Source organism: Aethalodelphis obliquidens, unplaced genomic scaffold, assembly GCF_003676395.1.
Source record: "Aethalodelphis obliquidens isolate GAN/ISIS:26980383/991018 unplaced genomic scaffold, ASM367639v1 scaffold2, whole genome shotgun sequence".
Classification (NCBI taxonomy): domain Eukaryota; kingdom Metazoa; phylum Chordata; class Mammalia; order Artiodactyla; family Delphinidae; genus Aethalodelphis; species Aethalodelphis obliquidens.
In genome coordinates, this window is record NW_020837946.1 from 32,479,488 (window position 1) to 32,500,974 (window position 21,487).

Sequence of the window (21,487 nt, forward strand, 5' to 3'; positions counted from 1 at the left end):
TTATGGGCTAGGGTTACACGTAAGAATGGGGGAAACACCTTACTTCCTCCACACAACGATATTTGGGCTGTAGTATTCTTTCAAGTTTTATAAACTTTTAGATACATACATATATTTCAACCATATGTTGGACAACTTGCAACTTACATATGAGTTGCATTTTAAAAGTTCATTTCAGTCAGTTATATTCATAACATATTTTTAATGTCCTAGCAAAAGAAGATAAATTCCTCCCACAGAAATACTAGGCCAGCCCTCAAGGTTTTCTAATAGAACTCAGCTGCTTCAAAAAACATTTAATAAGTACATGCCAACCATGTACCAACCAGGGACAGTGCTAGACTCTATGGACATGAAGACAAAACATAATCTTATATCAATTATTCCTCAATTTAAAAAAACCATAATCTTGTCCTCAAAGTGCTCTTTTTTCAGTAGGAAAGAAGAGCATAAACAAATATGTGCAAAACATCATGAGAGGTAGAACAGTTGTGAAAAGTATCAAAACAATACAGAGGGAGCTACTGAATCTGTCAAGGTTGGAGGTAACTGAGTAATAAAAATACTCAAAAGTTTTCACAAATCATAAACAGATATTCTCAAGGAGAGAGGAGGGGAGAGGGGAATTCCAGACAGATAGAAAATAGCAAGATATGCTCAAAGGATGTACAATATTTGGTATTGTCCCACCATGGAAAGAACAGGAAGCAGTGGGACAGGTGCATAGAATTATAAGACTGGAGAAGTCACCATTTCCTAAGCAAGTACTTAACAATACTGTCGGTTTCGATGAGAACAGATACAATTTGAAAAGTTTAAAAAAAAAGAAAAAGGAAAGATGGCTATGTTTAATCAAGTTAGAGAAGCACTAGTTAAGCAAAATTAAACAAGACTTTTAACAATACATTATCTTTAAGATGACATATGCAGGACTTCCCTGGTGGCGCACTGGTTAAGACTCCACACTCCCAACGCAGGGGGCCCGGGTTCCATTCCCTGGTCAGGGAACTGCAGCAACTAAGAGTTCGCATGCCACAACTAAGGAGCCCACCTGCCGCAACTAAGGAGCCCACGAGCCGCAACTAAGGCCCAGTGCAACCAAATAAGTAAATAAATAAATTTTAAAAAGATGAACTATGCCTTATGAACGCCATTGGAAGGGGTGAATATAATATGAAATTTCTGAAACTCATACAACCACAAACCTTATCTTCCTGACTGAATTTCATTAATTTTATCAAAGAACCAACTTTTTATTTGGTTGATCCTTTCTATTATGTTTATTATTAATTTCTGCTCTTTCCAAAAGCATTTTATTAAATGAAATCACAAACATACAAAAAAGGTGGAGAGAATGGTATGACTCAGTTTCAACAACTTTCAAATCATGCGTAACCAATCTTCTTTCACCTATAGCCCCATCCTCTAATGTTACTTTTAAGCAAACCCAGATATCATATTTCATCCAAATATTTCAATGTATATCCATAAAAGGTATCTTTTAAAATATGACATTATCATATCTAAAAAAATTAGCAGTTCTTTAATATCAGTTGATGTTCAAATTTTCCTGCCTTGCTCACAAAAGCCTTTTTTAGATTTTTCTCTTTTTTTTGATGTAGACCAGTTTTAAAGTCTTTATTGAATTTGTTACAATATTGCTTCTGTTTTATGTTTTGGTTTTTTGGCCTCGAGGCATGTGGGATCTTAGCTCCCCAACCAGGGATTGAACCCGCACCCCCTGCATTGAAAGGCAAAGTCTTAACCACTGGACCACCAAGGGAAGTCCCACAAATGCCTTTTTTAACCGATAAGATCAGGACCCAAATAAAGTCTATAAATTGCAAACTGTTGGTATATCTTTTAAGTCTTTTTAAACCTGTAGGTTTCTATTACATTTCTTTTTTTTTTTTTTTTTGCCCTAATTTATTTATAAATTAATTTATAAAAGACACTGGGCCATTTGTCAGTTTATAAAAGACACTGGGCCATTTGTAATTTATAAAAGACACTGGGCCATTTGTCATTTAGTATTTCTCGCATTAGGGATTTTGCTGACTGCACATCTTTATGTCATTTAACATGTTCCTCAGTCCTCTGTATTTCCTGCAAAGTAGTAGATCTACAGACTGTCAGATTTAGAGATTTTTTTTTTCCCCAAAAAAACACAACATAGGTGGTGTTATACATGTCCTTCAAAAGATAAATTTCTAGTTATCTCTTACATGATGTTAGAAGCTACCTATTATCTTTTCCTAGATCCAATATTTTATTATGAGTAATTTCTGTAATAAACCTTATAATTTCCTTATACCACCATGACTACTAGAAAGATTTGCAGAAGGAAGAGCTATTAATTTATTTTCAAACTCACTTCCAGATTCTTAATTAAAATTATATCCAGATACAGATTGTATTTATGTCATTCATCCCAAGCTGTTAAATAATAATTTTTATTAAAATTAAACATTCCGTGATACATGTCAACCTTCTTATGTACACTTCCTTCAACAACTGAAAAATAATAAATTTCAGAATTTTCACATCAAAGAAAAAAAGCCCTCACAATTTCCTTCACTCTACTTTGGGCCTATTCTGTTCTTTCCTTGTCTTCTTGAAATGGATGATATATTAATAATATATTCCTACATAACAAATTAAATTTAGGAGCTTGAACAACAAATATCATCTCAGTTTTTCAGGGCCAAGAATTCAAAAACAGCTTAGGTGGGTGGCTGTGGCTCAGCATTTCTCACAAACCTGTAATGAAGACGGAAACTAGGGCTGCAGTCATAGCAAAGCTTGACTGGGCTGAAGGAACTTCCAACTTCACTCACGTGGTGGTTGGCAAGGTTTCAGTTGTCCGCAACATGGGCTTCTCCATAGGGCTGCACACAACATAGCAGCTTGCTTCCCCCAGAGCGAATGATCCAAGGAAAAAAAGAGTAACTGAGATGGAAACAACAGTGTCTTTTCTAATTTCGGAAATGACATACCATCAGTTTTGCCAAATTCTACTGCTCACAGACAAACCCTGATACAATGTAGGAGAGGACTATAAAAGGGTGTGAATACCAGGAGGTAGGGATCTTGAAGGCTGGCTACCACAAATGACTAGTTCATTTATTTTTAGCCTCTTTCTCTAACACATTTATAGCCATAAATTTTCCTAAGTAATGCTATAGGCACCCCCCATTTAGAAGCTCTAAAATGCTTACTTTTATCATTCAGTTCCACCTCCCCGAAATTCTAATTTTCCTTCATTACTTGTTCTTTAATCAAAGGTTTGTTTTCAAGTGTAGTTCATGACTTTTTTTTTTGCTATTTCTTCCTTAGCAACATTTCTTCCTTAACTACATTCGTGTCAGAAAACATACTCTATTTCAATCATCTGAAATTTGTTGAAACTCGCTTTAAGGTCTGTCATATCATCATTTTTGTAAATATGTGTGCTTGAAAGGAATGTATGGGTGTTGTTCTACATAAATCCCTTTTTAAATTTGTCGATCCTATTGATTAAATCTTCTGTATCTTTACTGATTTTTTTCTTTGGTCTGTTCATTCTACCAATTACTGAGAACAAAATACTAAAATATGATAAATTGAATTAAAAAACTGCCATGATTGTCATATGTTCATTTCTCTGTAGTTCTGTCAATGCTTGTTTCAGAGACTAGGTTATGAGGTACACACAAATTTAAAACTGTTATATTTTCCTGATGAACTGTTGTTTTGCTGAAAATGACTTTACTTCACTTTCCTCTTTGAAAAAATGTCACTTGGTTGGAAATTCTACATTAGTATTTTCTTTAAAGATATCAATCCATTATTCTTTCCCTTCCATCATTATTACTGAAAAATCAGCTATTAATGTGTAATCCCTTTGAAGATAATCTTTTTTTCCTCTGGCAGCTTTTCAGAATTTTCTCTTTCCCTTTGGTTTTCTGCAAAACCACTGTGGTTTCACTATGATGAATCTTGGTATGGAATTTGTTTTATTTTTTCTCCTTGAGTTTTACTAGACTTTCATCAATCCTGGAAAGCTCTCACCTGCAATCTCTTCAAATATTATCATTTGTTTCATGCTTTCTTTACTCTCCTTTTCAGAGTCCAATTAAATATGTGTTAAATGTTTTCATACTATCCTTCAGAACCTTCCATATTTTCCAACTCTTTGACTTCCTAGGATATATTTTAAAAAGAATTCTTATGACCTCCCTTCCAACTCTCTAATTCTCTTCAGCTATCTAAACTCGTATCCAATTTATTGGTTTTTAAATATCATTATTGGGATTTCTTTCCTATTTCTAGACATCCTTTTTTACAACTGCTTTTTATACCATATTTCTCTGATTCTAAGACATATAATTTTTTACATTTTGGGATCTTTGAAATCAAAATGCATCTTACAATTGCTGTCAGAAAGGCTGCTGTTATATTTGTCACTGCCTGTGCAAACCTGGTAACAGGTGTTCATGGTGATGTCCTTTTGCTAGATTTATGTGCACAGCTGGTACTCCAACATGTTGAGATTACCTGCTGTTCAAAATGTCTTCAAAATATTATACTAAATTAATCAGTAAAATGAAGTTATTGTGTACACAGACAGGCATGAAAACAGAGCAGCAGGGTATAATTTGACATTAATGATGAAAATCTATACTAAGGTTGTTTTTCCTTTGTACTTTTGTTCATGCCTTATATGTGTCTGGAGCACCCTCTGTGACTATTAAACTATTAATTCTTTAAAACCTCAATCAAATGCTACCTCTTCAACTAAGCAATAGCTGATGACTTCATTCATCCTCCCTTAGGTCCCACATCCCACAATCTAAGTGGGAAACTGACTCTAGTTGGAAAAGCATGACCTCAGATGAACTCACAGTCAATCAACCAGATGAAAGTTATAAAATTTTGATGGAAATTCTGATAAAAACCAGTCACATCCAGGAAAGATTTGGAAACCATTTTAACACAAAGAAAAGAAGCAATATTCTAATAGAGGCCTGTGCATAAAAATAGGCTTAGAATACACCAACCCCTAATGACAAAGATTTTTTTACTTTAGGTATTTCTTAAATTTTAAGTAATTATTCATTCAGATAACTATTTTAATGAAGTTCTACATTTGATCAATAGAGTGTAGAGAATTCTCAGTTAAAATTAACAAGGCTTGAAAAGACCAACATCTAGAGTATTGGAATGTTAGGTGTAATATGTCCTGTTGCTTTTTGTGTTCATCTTGGAGTTTCACACATAGTTAACAGGTAAAGAAATTTCTGCTTCAAGTGTTTTTGGGAAGTCAGTCAAGTGATCATGTAGCACTGCGGTGCAGGATGTCAATAACTGGGAAGGTTGTGCATATATGGGGACAGGGGGTACACAGGAACCTCCTGTACTTTCTGTTCAATTTTGCTGTGAACCTAAAACTTCTCTAAAAATATAGTTTATTAATTTTTTTTAAATGACCAAATTTTTTAAAAGAGGAAAAATATTAAATTCAAGGGATAAAATGACAGTAAGTAACATGTACATACAGTAGGCATCCAATAAAAACTAGCTAAATTGGACTAAAATAAATTCCTTAGAAAGGAAAAGCATATCACTATGTATGCATTAATTAAATATAACATTGACACTTTTTAAATGGGACTTATAAGTTTAAAACAATATTCAAGTTTCATATCAGATGGAAGTTTTTCAAATTTGATATCCTAATGATTTGTAGTAGTAAACGTAACTAATTTACACAGATTTTTCAATCACATGCATAAAAGTACTTTAAAAATCTCTGAATAATGAAATTTTTACTTTCTTTTGCATATCTGTATTTTCTAAATTTTCTACAGTTAACTTGTATACCTTAAATTTAAAATTTTTTAAAGCTTGTTATAAAAGTAAAACATCTTTACTACTTTTTCTTAGAGCATAAATCTAAATTAGAAAGTCTATATATTGTCATGCTTCAAATGAGGTTCATTCATTACAAAATGAAATTTTATATTTTAAAACTTAGTTAAATGTTACATTTTGACAAAAATCATAAGTCAAAATTATTCAGTAAAAAAGTATAAACCCACCTCACAATGACACCATAAATTGAAATAGTACATATCTTTCCTACTATTCTAAAGTTTATTGTCAGGAAAGATCATGTAGTAGTTAAATTAAAGGCATCAAACAAAACCACTGGGGTTTTTTTAGAGACAAACTGTTTTGAAATGCTTGAATGACTTTTGTGTGAAATGCATGGATCAGTTAATGCTTTGGTTCAACCAAAGAATAATTTTATCAGTTTAAATCTAAGTCACAAGACATAAATTAAAAGAAAATGCTGATATTCCTTAGATATAGTTAAGAATAAGTTTGAAAGGTCCTTGGCCAGATAAGCACAAAAATCAAGAGTAAACATTTTAAAACTTTAATAGCAGTTTGTCAGTGATTTTAAGTCTGTTGAATTCAATTTAAAAATAAAATGGGGGCTTGTATTTTTAACATCTTTTTTCCCCACTCTTTTTAGAACTACTTTGCTAAAGCCACCAATTAATCTCTTAACTGGAATCCAATACACACTCCATAATGCTTTTCTTCAAAGCTATGTTGAATTTGACATCCCTCTACTTTCTGAGGCAACCACTCACTCCTGGCTCTCCTCCCATTCAAACTCCTGACTCTTCTTCCTCTATCCTCCTCTTAAAAGATAATATTCTTCAGGACTCCCTGACTTTTGAACCTCTTCCCTTCTTACTCTCATGTAACTCTTCAATAATTGCCAGTATGACAACTCTCAAATCTTTATTTCCAGCACAGGCGGCCTTCTGAACTCCATTTCGTGGGGTGTTTCTCTACCTAGATATCCCCCAGGCACTGCAAACTCACATGTTTACCTGAAAACCTGGTGAACTTGCACTAGCTAACTTGGTGAATGGGATGACCTAGTACAAGTCTGCAAAACCAAAAAACCTGAAAATTATTTTAGGCTCTTCCTTTTCCCTCTTCCTCCACACCTACACATTGAAGGGCTATCAATTCAACCTTCTACCAGGGAAATTTAAATTTTGATATTCAAAAGGAAAGAATAATAAAAAAATTGTCATGCATCTTAACAACTTTTTAGAGTAGTGCATAAGCTCCTCAAGTCAAACCACAAAAGTAGTAATATTCCTTTCCTAAGGGCAAATCTCACATCTATTGACAAAAAATACTCATTTCTTGCTTTCTTTCACATCTAACTTCCTAAAATGAACATGTAATTGGTAACCAATACTACTAAGCTGATGATTTTGTTTTGTTTTGCCTTAGAGTCAAACAACATTACTTTCTTTATATACAAAGTCATTATTAAGCCAGAGTAAATTGAGAGCTATTTCTATCTACACTTTGCACATATCAGAGACTTATTAAAAATGGGTTGCGGTGGCAGGGATGGGGGAAAGGGCAGCAGGCACCATGTCGGGCCGTGAAGGTGGCAAGAAGAAGCACCTGAAGCAGCCCAAGAAGCAAGCCAAGGATATGGATGAGGAAGATAAGGCATTCAAGCAGAAACAGAAGGAAGAGCACAAGAAACTTGAGCTAAAAGCGAAGGCCGTAGGGAAAGGTCACAGGTGGAATTAAGAAATCTGGCAAAAAGTAAGCTGCTCCTTGTGCCTGAAGCAATGATGATCCTTAATTCCATTCCTGTTTAAACATCTGGATTAAACATCTGGATTCCCTGCCATAACATCTGTTGCTACCCATAGCTAGAATAAGTGTTGTCTTGGAACCTAATGCACAATAAAAAATAAAATGTTGTTAAAAAAAAAAAAAAAAAAAAAAACCATACAGTGGCTCATCTTGTCTTTAGTTCCTCTCAGCCATTTCTACCTCAGCTATGAGATCCACATAAACCCAGCCCAGAATCCTGCCAATCCTGTGTCCTTAAGCCCCTGTCCTATCCTGAATTCTGTACCACCTGGAATTAAACCAACTCATTTGAAATGAAAAAAAAAAAAAAGGGCTAAATTATAAGGGTTGATGTATATTGGTACGCCTTGCCAAAAGTTTCACTTACAATTACAACCAAAATTGTATAAATAAATTACAATTTCCTCATTAGAAGAATATTCATTCATCCGTTTTTTTCCAAATCTATATATAAAAACACATACATGCCTTTTTATCTGAATAAAACACCTATAAGTTCTGTTTTCCTTATGAAGCAAAACTTTTATTCTGAAAAGGAAGTTTACTCTGAGCTCATTGCAAAACTATCTATTTCAGTCATATTCCAGATTTAGCAGGACAAAGGGCAACAGCAGGAAATGGAGCATCACCAAGATCCAAAACAAACTAGGTTTAGAGTAAAAAAAAAAAAAATCCCAAATCATTACTGGGATAATTAAGCACTATGCTTGAAGGCAAAAATAAATAGATTAAAAATTAAGATGGGGGGACTTCCCTGGTGGCACAGTGGTTAAGAATCCTCCTGCCAATGCAGGGGACACAGGTCTGAGCCCTGGTCCAGGAAGATCCCACATGCCGCACAACAACTAAGCCCGTGCGCCACAACTACTGAGCCTGTGCTCTAGAGACCATGAGCCATAACTACTGAGCCCACGTGCCACAACTACTGAAGCCTGCACACGTAGAGCCCGTGCTCTGCAACAGAAACCACTGCAATGAGAAGCCTGCACACTTCAACGAAGAGTAGCCCCCACTCACTGCAACTAGAGAAAGCCTGTGTGCAGTAACAAAGATGCAACGCAGCCAAAAATTAATTAATTTAAAAATAAAATAAAAATTAAGACGTTCATGAGCACCGCTTCATCACTACTGGTAAAAAGACAAGAGAGTATTTCCCACTATCATTATACCATATAAAGACAAAATAGAAGTAATCTTGATACACATACTCTCATGCTCATATACATATTCTTTACATGCTAATAAAGATTACATTTTTATATTTCTTAGCTTACCCTTACAGTGCATTTAAATACAGTCAATTCATTTTGTTCTCAACAACTTTGAAAGATACGCAAAATAATTATTTTTTCCATTTGAAACATGAAAAAACTGAAACATAAAGAAACTAGGTAACCTGTCTTTGGGTCCTTAAAATCAGAAACAGAATTGGGACTAAATCTTGGCTCTAATTCTGAAGTTTCACAAAATTTTCCAGTGTAAATTGAATCTCAAAAAAAAAACAGCTAGTGACAAAAATGAACCATGAATTTCAACCCACATTGCCACATTTCAAAATGTCATGTTTTTACTCACTTTGTATCTTTTTACTGAGTTAATGCAGTTGATACTTTCCATTACACAGAACAAAAATGAATTAATCTTATCAAAGAATTTGAGGACTCAGTTTCTTCTGCATATTTCGGTGACCAACTGTAGCACTACCAAAAGGCTAAATGTTGAACAGAAATATATCCTTATGCCTATCTAAGGGGAGCACTTGAGACAGGGATACGTACGTATCTGTTCTATTCAACATATGAATTCCAAAAAGTTGTATGATAATGTAGAAACCAAAACTGTTTTCAGTGCCATCTCTCTTACCACAAGCACATTAAGAAATAATGTCAAAAGAAACAGGGAATTACATGGTGCCTAACACAGACAATATAAACTAAAATCTTTAGATATTAAAAAATAAAGTTACCTTCTACACTTGAGAAAAGTATGCTCAGATGAGAAGTAGTTAACTACTGTACTAAAATCCAGATACAAAATTAAACCTGTTTCCAAGTTAATGTTTAACTTATAAGAGCTATATGAAATGCACTGTTGATGAAATCCTTGACCCTAGGTGGGGATGACTGTTTGGAGGCAAGAAAAATTCAGACTACATAACTTAAATTAGTAGCCTAATACATTAGTGAAAGACCCTGTATAGAGCAGGAATGCTGGGTAATCAGAAATCATCCTGCCTCTATTATGTAATAACAACTACATGAGATTAATAAATAACCTACTAGGAAGATGCATGTTCTTAACAATGCAATTAAATCCTATTCCTAGAAAGTGAAAAGTTAGACCTGAAAACTTTGGTTAAAAAAACTGCAAAAAAAAAAAAAAAAAAAAAAACTGCAAAGTTTTTTACCCAAATTCTTTTGAAATATTGCATTTAATATATGGGGACCCATCTGGTAAACTCTGAAACCAGGAATTTATTTTAATTCTACTTTAAAAACTTTAATCACTAGTATTTAGGCTTGCAACTAAACCCAGACTAATGGGAAAAAGACATATTTCTATATCTCCTTAGTACTCCTTTGACCCAACAGTATTATCTAAGGGTTATTTCTGATACAGTCCTATTTAAATACCTACTGAACTTTCATAATGCTCAATGGCAACCTTTAAAACATCACTTTACATAGAACTCTATGATGGCACCTTAATATTCATCTATTGCTAACACACTGTGGAATACACGTGACGAGGTTAGCACTGTAACAAATACAAAAGATGTCTTAACCATACATATTGCCCTGAAACAGATCTTCATAAATCTTCAAAGTCGTCTTCTTTAATCAGGTATGTATACAGTGTTTGATATGAATAGCATACCAAACAGGGCAGCACAATAATAGACAATGTTTAAATTTTAATCATTAAGGATGAACTTGATACTCAAGAAAAATAACTGGTCACCTTTGGAGGATGCTAGCAATCAAGTCATTATTCTGGAAACAAACAGAAAGAATCAAAGTTTAGGGCTTCCCCTGTGGCGCAGTGGTTGAGAATTTGCCTGCTAATGCAGGGGACACAGGTTCGAGCCCTGGTCTGGGAAGATCCCACATGCCGCAGAGCAACTAGGCCCGTGAGCCACAACTACTGAGCCTGCGCGTCTGGAGACTGTGCTCCGCAACAAGAGAGGCCGCGATAGTGAGAGGCCCGCGCACCGTGATGAAGAGTGGCCCCTGCTTGCCATAACTAGAGAAAGCCCTCGCACAGAAACGAAGACCCAACACAGCCAAAAATAAAAAATAAATAAATTAAAAATAAGGCTCAACATTAAAAAAAAGAATCAAAGTTTATTTTGCCTGCCTTCCCTTTAAGGAACTGTCATCAAATAACTGATGAGGAGACATTTCTCTATATATGTTCTACTCATAAATATCACAGTTTTGCAAACTCCTAAAGACATAATTAATGCATACAGGCAAAAGTCACTGATGGCCGAGACACTCATTAATTATTCTAGCCTCCAGCCGCCAAGCAGGATGTGAATCAATCAAGTCTCTAGATCTGCCAGTTTGCAGACACCAATAGAAGTAACAATTAAAATCAAGAGAATTCAACCAGCAAAACCCAGACTGAGGAAATTCTCATGTCAAAATCTGGTTTCTTCAACAAATAAATAGAAGGGATAAAAAGTGTGGTGAGGAGGAACCCATAGATTAAAAGACTTAACAGACAAATTTTCAGCAAAATACAACATGTATGTTTTGTTTAAATATTGTGTCAACCAAACAGTAGCAAAATAAGAACATTTATGAAGCTACCAGGAAAGTTTGAAGACCAACCAGATATTTGATGGTTTAAAGAATTATATTGAGATTATGTTTTTAAGAGGAGTTCTTATAATATAGATATATTTTAAAATATTTATGGATAAGATATGTTGTCTGGGATTTGCTTTAAAATAATTCAGGGGTAGACGGAAGGGTAGTGGAGGGTTCTACATGAAACATCACTGAATATGAACAGATAGCTACTGAAGCACAGTAACAGATACAAAGGATTCAGTACAGTATCCTCTCTATTTGTGCCTGTTTGAAATTTTTCACAATAAAAGCTTTAAAAAGAAAGATGAACTAAAAAGTTCTATATGATAATCCATAGAATAAGGACAAAAAAGCTCCACGTCCCTCAGAGGTCAAAATAAATGAAAATCTTATGGTAAGTTAGACAAGAATTCTCCTTGTATACACACTACTACTTGACAAATAAGAAAACTGAGACCCAAAGAGATAAGTCTTGCTCAAGGTCAAAAAACAAAGCAGCAACAAAGCCAAAACTAGACTGCACAATTGCAAGCCCAAAAAGAGATCTTAGTTGGAGGTAAGTTAAGAGAAGATCTGAGCAGTCCTGAAGTAGTCTGAAAGCCTGTCAAAGGTACAAAAAAAAGTCTTAAAAGTTAGAAGAAAAAAAGAAAGTCAGGTGGTTTGAAGGGTTATATGCTAGAGTGACAGCAATAAAGCTAGAGAGAAAGTACTATAGAGAACCAGGTATTTGGTAATCATTCTCACTAGGGAAAAGAAGTGTTAAATCTATGATGCATATTTGGAAGCTACTTGAATTCAAGGTATCGGAAGAAAAGAAAGTTGTTGTCTAGCTTACAAGTAGCTTATTCATGAACTGGTGAAACATAAAATCATTATCTTAAATAATGATTTTTTTGAAAACCGTTGAAAAAAATTTTAATCTTATTAAGTGCACAAGTGATTTAAATCTTAAACATAAAAATGCGATTTATCTTCCTGTCCAAGAATAGGCTTCAAAATTTGACCATGAAGGTCCTTCATTATTTACTCAGACATTCTCATAAAAGAGTAAGGATTCACTTTTATGTTAAGTCATTAAGAACAAAATTCTGTGTTTGTCGAACAAACTACACTATCTTTTCAATAAGCACAGTGTCGCCTGAATAAAACATGAACTCGACCTAGAAACAATATAACTAATTAATAAGGCAGTGTAACCCCATTTACTTTTTGTCATTCTGAAAATGTAAAACCTAGTAAGTTTGATGGATTTTTTAAAAAATAATTTTCAAACGAGTACTGGGCATGCATACTAAAATGCATTTTAATTTTTGGCTGACATGTGTTAGTGACTGTTTTCAAGTCACTAAGAATTGGATCCCTTTTTTATTGGAAGAGTGGTCTATTTTTAAAAAGACATTTCTGGCATTAAATTACACAAGACTAAAAGCTATTTTAAAAATTCATATTAAATATTTCAAAGTATATGTCCTTCAGTAACTATAAAAAATACCAAACCAGGAAGTCATAGAAAATTCCAGTGTGAGCTCTAATATTTAATATTAAGATAACTGAGATCATCTGTTAAAGAATAACTTCAAAGAACTTTTAGTTCTTTAAAAAGCTGAAAGTATAGAAAGGGAGCCCTACAGGATAATGCAGAAACGGAAGCTGAGACTTGAGAACTTCACCACGCAGACCTAAAGTAACTTAAGGAGTAAGTTAGAGATGTTACTCTGACCCTTGCCAGTATCTTCAAAGTAGTAATATAGCTCCTAACTTGAAAAACATATTTTTAAGTAGTACCCTTCTTCTCCAATAACCTAAAATCAAAGCTAACATGTAAAAATTCACATAAAGACGAATGGAGAAAAACTTATTTTTGAATGACAAAGAAAAAATAATGAGCAGTCATAATGGATAAGAGCATGGACTTGAATCAGGCAGTTGTGAGTTCCCGGCTATATACGGAAGCAGAAGGGGCTCCTTCTCACTAACCCCTTTAAACTCTGCATCAGTTTTTCTCATCAGTAAAAAGGATAATTACAGATACCCATCTCACAGGATTGTTGTGAGGATCAAGAAAGACAATGCTTATAAGGTGCTAATATCAGGGTAACCTTACAGTAACCACCTCAAATCAATAGCATTTTTATATAATAATCTTTTAATTTAAAAGATTATGAGAAAAATGCTTAATGCTCTTCTCATTAAAATATCTCTATCTGTACTCCCACTTGTGGGAGAAAAAAAAAGCACAAACAAAAACACAAATGTTTTATTTTTCTCAAAGGTCATACTTTTACTTATATAATTTTAGGATCCCTGAATACAAATATCATATTAAAACCACATCCTACAGCTTTTAAGAGCATGCCAATATTGTGTATGTGTTCAAACGTGAAAAACTGGAAAACAGAAAATCCTGTGTTTTTAAATTTGGGGTCATTACTATGAATAAATATGCTATTATCCATTAAATAAAGCGCTAATAAGGCCAGTCACAAAATTTTATAACAAAGTATTTTAAAACTCAGAAATAAAAAGGAAAGCAGTTACCTTCGCACAATAAAGCATCCAAAGTTCAAAGAGTCTCTCTCTGGATGCCATTCTGGCTTTCACTCTGGCACTTTAATTTTTCCTCAAAAAAAAAAAGTTCAAGACCACAGCATGTTCATTTTATTTTCCAAGTTTTTCAGCCGTTACAGTAAAGCTCAAAGCAGTAGGGAAAACAAAAAGAAGTGAAACAAACGGACTGTCTTCTGGTCAATAAAATTCAGTTTCAGCAGTTACTCCAACCTATCTTCATCAGTGGTCGTTGGGCAATTAGATAAATCTGTGAAAGAGAAAAATATGCAAGGATTTGCTTTAAAAAGAGGCCATGTTAATAATTATAGGTTTATCAGAACTAGAGATTTATCTACCTCATTTCCCACCAACAACCAGCTAAGCATTTACAACTGATTGGATTTCATAGAAACTTGTGGTTCAGGAAAACATCACAGCTAATACAATATATCACATCAACACAAAGTCAGAATCCTCTTGGGCAGAACTCAAAGATGAGTACTCATAACAAAAAATGTGTCCAATGATAATAAACAGAAAAAACGCCGTTCCCATTCATACATTTTCTATAAACATAGAAAAAGTACACTTACGACTGACATATTTCAAAGACACAGAATCCCTCAGAATTTTCTAGTCTGCTTCTTCAAACTTGTTGGGAATGTTTGTCGTGTGTTGCAGGGCAGGGCGTGGGGAGGAGGGTGAAGAATTCCTGGTTTGTTTGTTTGGACAATCCTCAGAGAGTGAAAGTCGACCTGCCCACCTGGCCTCTCTACCTCTCCATCCAGTAAGAAGAAAGGAGCACGCACGCACCGGCAAGGAAAACACCCCGAGAAAGCCTCCAAATGTTTTGGGGGACCTTTAAATTTCCTCCTCGCATCCCAAACAACCGAAAGGGAGGCAAACTTAAGACGTGCCAAGCTGCCAAGTGAAGCTTTGGGGAGGGGGCAAAGCGAGCTTGGCGTCCCCCGACCCGCTATCCACGCCCTCCCGACCGCACCGGGACACACCCGGGTCAACCTCGCCCCCTCACGGCCGCCCCTCACTCTACGGCGCGTTCACCACCAAGCACCCGGAGCCCTCCCATTTCTGCCACGCGGCCCCGTCTTCTCTACGACCCGCTCCCCATTACCGCGCTCACATTGGACGACTGTGGTGCTGCCGCCGCCGCCGCCAGGCCGACAACTAACTTGCTTCCCTTGCCCTCTTCCCAAGCTCAAGCCCGTATCACCCCGCAGCTAGGCAAGAGGGCGGGAGAGGGAGGCGGGGCGACGACAGCGCGAGGCGGGGCGCGGGGCTGGGAGGAGACAGGGGCGGGGCTGTCCTCACGTCTAATGATTCCGGCCTCTAAGGATTTCCCCGCCCCGGGGCAGTAGCTGCTCATTGGTCGCGAAGGCTGGGAAGGGGCGGGATGGCCTGAAGCCGCGCCCCTGCATACCTGCGCAGTCGCAGGCGACCCGGCTCTTGACGACCCGGCGGTGCGCGGCGGCGCCCGGCGGAGCGGTCTAGTCTTCCCCGAGGTGGCCGCGTAGGAGGACCGACGTGCTTACGTCCACCCACCGCCGCTGCTGCGGACTAGCAGACAGCGTTCGGCTGATGGCGTCATTTCCGCGAGTCATCTGAGGGCAGGGAACCGTACCGTGGTAACTAAAGGGGATTTCTTTTTTTTTTTTTTGTAAAAAGGAGATTGGTTGTGGGAGTGTATAGTGAGAACAGACAGCTGCTCCCACACCCCTGCAAAAATCCTTTCCCTTCATCGTGTTTGTGCCTCATACTTTCTCTGTCGCCGGGTGTCAAGTGCAAAGGGTTTATTTTACCACTACTCAAGGCTTCAAAAGGGTCTAGCTCTTACAAGAAAAGAAACAAAAGGAAAACGGCAGCATTTACTAGCTATAGGCAACTTTGGGGGGGGGATGTTTAAGGAGACGGGAAGACTCTTGAGATTAGTACACCTAAACATTTTTAAAACCATTTATTGTGAAAAATGACAAGTATAGACAAAAGTAAACTAGTATAATGAAATCCTATATACCGTCGTTAATGTCCCATCTTGTTTCATCAATTCCAGCAGCTGACAAACTGTAAAGAGTCAGAGAGTAAATATTTTAGGTTTTACAGACCATCCTGCTTGCAACTTAACAAAAATCAAAATAAGAATATTTTATGATGTGCGAAAACTAGATGAAATTCAAGTTCCAGTGTTGTAAAGTTTGTTGGAACCCAGCCATGCCCATTCCTTCACTATTAATAGCTGCTTTCACCCCAAGGTAGCAGAGTTGACACTAATTTAAAGTAGTTGTTTGCAAATTAGGCCTTTTGAAGATCTCTTCTTGGTTCTCAAGCAGGCATGTGAAACTTAATATGTGAAAACTTCGGGGGAGGAAGGGGGAGAAATTACTCTTGCCGCAGCATCCCCCATTTTAGTAATTAGCAGCTCCATTCTCCTAGCTGCTCAGTCTCAAGAACCTAGGAAGTATCCTTGCCAGCTTTCTTATATACCTCACATTCGATCTAATCCTTTCAGCTATATCTTCAAAATATATCTGGGCTCTAACCATTTTTCTACACCACCACCACCACTACCACCCTGATGTGAGTTACCACTAAATCTTTTCTGGATTATTGCAGTAGCCTTCCAATTTGTCTCCCTGCCTCTGCCTATGCACTTTCCCCACCTATGGATTCTTCTCAACATAGCAACCAGAGTGATCTTTTAACGTAGAAATAAGATGTCACTCCTTTGCTAAAAACCGTCCATTGGTTTCCCATCCCACTTAAAAGGGCCAGCAAGGACCTGTGTTTTCCTCCCACACTTCCCTCTCTAACTTCTCCAGCTACAGTATTATTCTAGCCTTCCGTTATATCATCCAGACACATGGCTTCCTTGCTGCTCCTCAAATTCACAAAGCACACTCCAGTCTCAGGGATTTTACATAAGCTGTCCCTCTACCTAGAGTGCTCTTTCCCCAAATGTCCACACACAATCTTAAAGTCTCTGCTCAAGGATCACCTTGTCCGTTGCTATAGTCTGAACGTTTGTGTCTTCCCGAAATTTGTAAGTTGACATCCTACCCACCAAGGTGATACGTAGTATTAGGAGGTGGGGCCTTTGGGAGGTACTCAGGTCATGAGGGAGGAGTGCTCATGAATGGCATTAGTGCTCTTATAAAACAGATTTCACAGAGCTCCCTAACTCTTTATGCCATGTGAGGATACAGGAGAAGTCTGAGACCTGGAAGAGGGCATTCACCCAACCATGCTAGCACCCTAATCTTGGACTTCCAGCCTCCAGAACTACGAGAAAGAAATTTCTGATTATAAACTACCCAGTCTGTGGTATTATTATAGCAGTCCAGGCAGACAAAGACATCTGTGAAGCATTCCCTGACATTTCTTTAGAAAGTAGCATCCCCTTTTCTCCCTTAATCTATTTTTCACTATAGTATTTATCAGATGACATATAATTTATTTGTTTATTGTGAGCTTCCCTCTGGTAAAATTAAGCACCATGAAAACAGGGACTTTGCTCTCAGGTCTTTGTATAGTGTCTTATACACAGTAGGAGCTCAATAAACATTTGCATACTGTATAATGAAATAAATTACCTATTTCACTACATGTCTCTGTACTTATTCCACCTCAAATTTTCCTCCCACTAAAAACTGTTAGTTTACAGCATGTTGGATTCATCATAAGAATAGCACTATAAAACATAAATTTAATCAAGTTATAAATTATACCGAAAATAATAAACGTGTTGCTCATAAACAAAGGTGATAATATTGTTGTACATGTTGCTTCTCAAACTTCCAAGTACATACAAATCACCTGGGGTTCTCAGTAAAATGCTGATTTTGATTGAGTAGGTCTGGGATTCAGTGGGTCAGCGGTCTGCCAAACTCCCAAGTGGCACCAATGCTGCTAATCCACAGACCACACTTCTGAGCATTAAAGTTCCCACAGTTAACAGAAGATGTATTTTGCTTTGTTTTGGAAGTAGTACTGATGGATTTGCATCCATCTACTCTCATCTTCTTCACCTTCCCCTTGTGACTAGTGACACAGATATCGAAGAGATATAGTATGTGACAAAAAACCAAGCCAATTGCTACATGTAGGTATTGAATCCTCAAGCATGATATTATTGCTGTTAGAGCCAGGAAGAGATAAATACATCATCTGGGATGACTCATGGCTGTTCCTACTGGGATACAAAGGATGGTAGTATTTTGTTTTAGGGTCTGCATCATAGGGACAGTCCTCAGCTTTGCCACCAGTAAGGAGACTCCAGGGCACTGACTTCCCCTAGTTAACTCACAAAGGACTAATATATGTAACCTGTGTGGCAGTTCCCTCCTTTCTGTCCTATAGGTCTCTAGCTATGAACTGAAGAAGAGAAAGTCAAGGAACATATTGTCTCTGAGGAATCTGCTGGTTGATTCTCTTTTCCATCTAATAATTTCAATAATGGGATAGGTTGGTACCCACCAAACTTCTGTGAACGAGGATTATCCAAGTCTAATTTCTCCTTTCCCTTTTCCCTCAGACAAAATACACACTGAATTGCAGTGGAGGATTAAGCAGTTCTTTTGCTGAAGGTTTCAAGTCTCCCAAAGATAGAGTCAGGGGGAGATCAGGAGTTATGTCTTTTTTTAGTTAATTCCTTTCCTTATACCACATAGAAGGAAACAAGCACAGTTACTCTCTGCATAGACTTAAATAAGATGTGTCTCCTGAGCAATCCCCAGTTCCCTTAGCTCTCTCAATTCTCAGTTTTCTATGCACCCTATCTTTAAGCTGTTCCTCTCCAATGTCCCCATTATCCTCACACTATAAGTGTGGGATCCAGGCCCCTCTTGAGTCTGTTAAATTCTGCTGCGTATAGATGCCAACGGTCTTCCTCTGCTGAGGCTTCTGAGGGCTCCCAGGAGTGGGGAAAAGCTTTTTTGTCAGTGGGTCCTTCAACAACACTAGGTGTCCCTCCTCCAGTGTCTTTCTAGCTACCTTTCTCCTAACAAACCTCAGGTGAATACATTTTCTTAATAAGACTGTTACTCAGCAGCCTTCTTAAATAATATGGCCTTGTTATCTAAAATCATGCTTCTGACCAACTTTTCATGGTAAAAGGCATACTCAAGAACTGAAATAGCCCCCTAAATCCACTGGATGCTTCTGTGCTCAAACAGTTTTGAATCTGATGGCAGAGTTAGGAATTTCAGTTCCCCTCACCAGATATAGCCTTGGAATGTTACTAAATTAATTAACAATGAAAATTACATCTGCCAAGATAACTGGAATATTCATGTCTCTCAGGGCATTATTTTGCCATAGAAAGAATACATAAGGAGGTAAAGTATAATCTCAGGATTGCTTTTTTCATCTTGATTCAGAGCAAGTTAAATTAATTAAATTAACTGGATGAGTAGTGACATCTTGTATAATAACCTGCATGCAATCATTCCCACGATGGGCAACCTGCCAACTGAAGCAGATACTTAATTGTGCTAGAGAGAACAAAGTTTTCCCTTGGACAGGGTTGGAGGCACATGAACAAACTTTTGCTTTTCAACCTCCCCTTTCATAAATTCTGTCCTGTCCATTTCCCTTCGATCCATACCTTTTCAGTTAGCATGGCTAGAGGCTTTTCGAGTTTATTGATCTTTTCCAAAAAACTAGCTTTTGGTTTTGTTGATTTTCAATATTGAAATATTGAATATTCAATATTCTTGCTCTTCTTTTTCTAGTTTCCTAAGGTGGAAGTTTAGATGATTGATTTTAGATCTTTCTTCTTTTCCAATATACGCATTCAATGCTCTAAATTTCCCTTTAAGCACTCCATTCGCTGCATCCCACAAGTTTCAACAGTTGTATTTTCATTTTCATTTAGTTCAAAATGTTTTACTTTCTCATGAGATTACCTCTCTGACCATGAGTTATTTAGAAGTGTGTTGTTTAATCTCCAAATATTTCGGGATTTTTTCAAACTATCTTTCTGTTACTGATTTCTAGTTTAATTCCACTGTGGTCTGACAGCATACACTGTATAATTTCTAGTCTTCTAAATTTGTTAAGTTGTGTTTTAGAGCCGAGAATGTGGTCTATCTTGGTGAATGGTCCATGTGAGCTTGAGAATGTGTATTCTGCTATTGTTGATGAAGACACATGGATGTCAACTATATCCAGTATGATTGATGGTGCTGTTGGGTTCAACTATGTCTTTACATCTGCCCTGGATCTATTTCTGATATAATGGGAGTCTCCAACTATAATAATGGATTCATCTGTTTCTCCTTGCAGTTCTATCAGTTTTTCTTCAGGTACTGTGATGCTCCCTTAGTAAGTTCATACACATTAAGAATTGTTATGTCTTCTTGGAAAACTGACCCCTTTATCATTATGTAATGCCCCACTTTATCCTTGATAATTTTCCTTGCTCTGATGTCCACTCTGTCTGAAATTAATATAGCTATTCTGGCTTTCTTTTTATTAGTGTTGGCATGTTTTATCTTTCTCCATCCATTTACTTTTAATCTATGTGTGTCTTTAAAGTGGGTTTCTTGTAGACAACATATAGCTGGGCCTTGTTTTTTGACCTGCTCAACAATCTCTGCCTTTTATATAGTGTATTTAGAGCATTAATGTTTAAAATGATATTGATATAGTTGGATTAATATTTACTATATTTGTTACTGTTTTCTATTCATTGCCCTTGTTTTTTTTTTTTTTTTTTTTTTTTTTGCGGTATGCAGGCCTCTCACTGTTGTGACCTCTCCCGTTGTGGAGCACAGGCTCCGGACGCGCAGGCTCAGCGGCCATGGCTCACCGGCATAGCCGCTCCGCGGCATGTGGGATCTTTCCGGACCGGAGCACGAACGCGTGTCCCCTGCATCGGCAGGCGGACTCTCATCCACTGCGCCACCAGGGAAGCCCTGCCCTTGTTCTTTGTTCTAATTTTTTCTTCCACTTTTTCTTCCTTTTATGGTTTTAAGGGAGCATTTTATATGATTCCGTTTCCTCTCCTTTCTTAGCATATGAGTTGTACTTTTTTTTTTTTTTTACTTTTTTTGTGGTTGCCCTAGAGTTTGCAAAATACTTTTACAACTAATCAAAGTCCACTTTCAAAAAACCCTGTACTTCTTCAAAGGCAGTGCAAGAACTTTATAACAAAATATTCTTAATTCCTCCCTCTTGTCCCTTGTATCATTATTCAGTCATTTCACTATACGTAAGTAAACATATGCATATACATACATAAGCATACATAATTGAACATACTGTTGCTATTATTATTTTGAACAATTGTCAGATCAATTAAGAAAAATAAAAATTTTTATTTTACTTTCACTTATTCTTTCTCTGATGTTTCCTTTCTTTATGTAGATCCAAGTATCTGATCTATATTGTTTTCCTTCTCTCTGAAGAACTTCTTTTAATATTTC

At 36.7% G+C, this 21,487-nt stretch overlaps 2 protein-coding genes and 1 pseudogene across 2 annotated transcripts in view; 1 reads left to right on the forward strand and 2 right to left on the reverse strand.

Moving 5' to 3' along the window:
• NBEAL1 (neurobeachin like 1) overlaps positions 1 to 14,146 on the reverse strand; it is a 180,128-nt gene extending 165,982 nt beyond the window's left edge. Inside the window, exon 1 of the mRNA XM_027123720.1 lies at positions 14,040 to 14,146. Coding sequence (XP_026979521.1) covers positions 14,040 to 14,090 — 51 coding nt within the window. The 5' untranslated portion in view covers positions 14,091 to 14,146. The remainder of the gene's footprint in view (positions 1 to 14,039) is intronic.
• On the forward strand, positions 5,891 to 7,899 carry LOC113629359 (translation machinery-associated protein 7 pseudogene; annotated as a pseudogene).
• Positions 14,143 to 21,487, reverse strand: part of CARF (calcium responsive transcription factor) — a 96,318-nt gene continuing 88,973 nt past the window's right edge. The window contains exons 20-21 of the mRNA XM_027123738.1: positions 15,487 to 16,127; positions 14,143 to 14,316 (exon numbers count right to left, since the gene is read on the reverse strand). The gene's annotated coding sequence lies outside the window, so the exon portion shown is untranslated. The remainder of the gene's footprint in view (positions 14,317 to 15,486; positions 16,128 to 21,487) is intronic.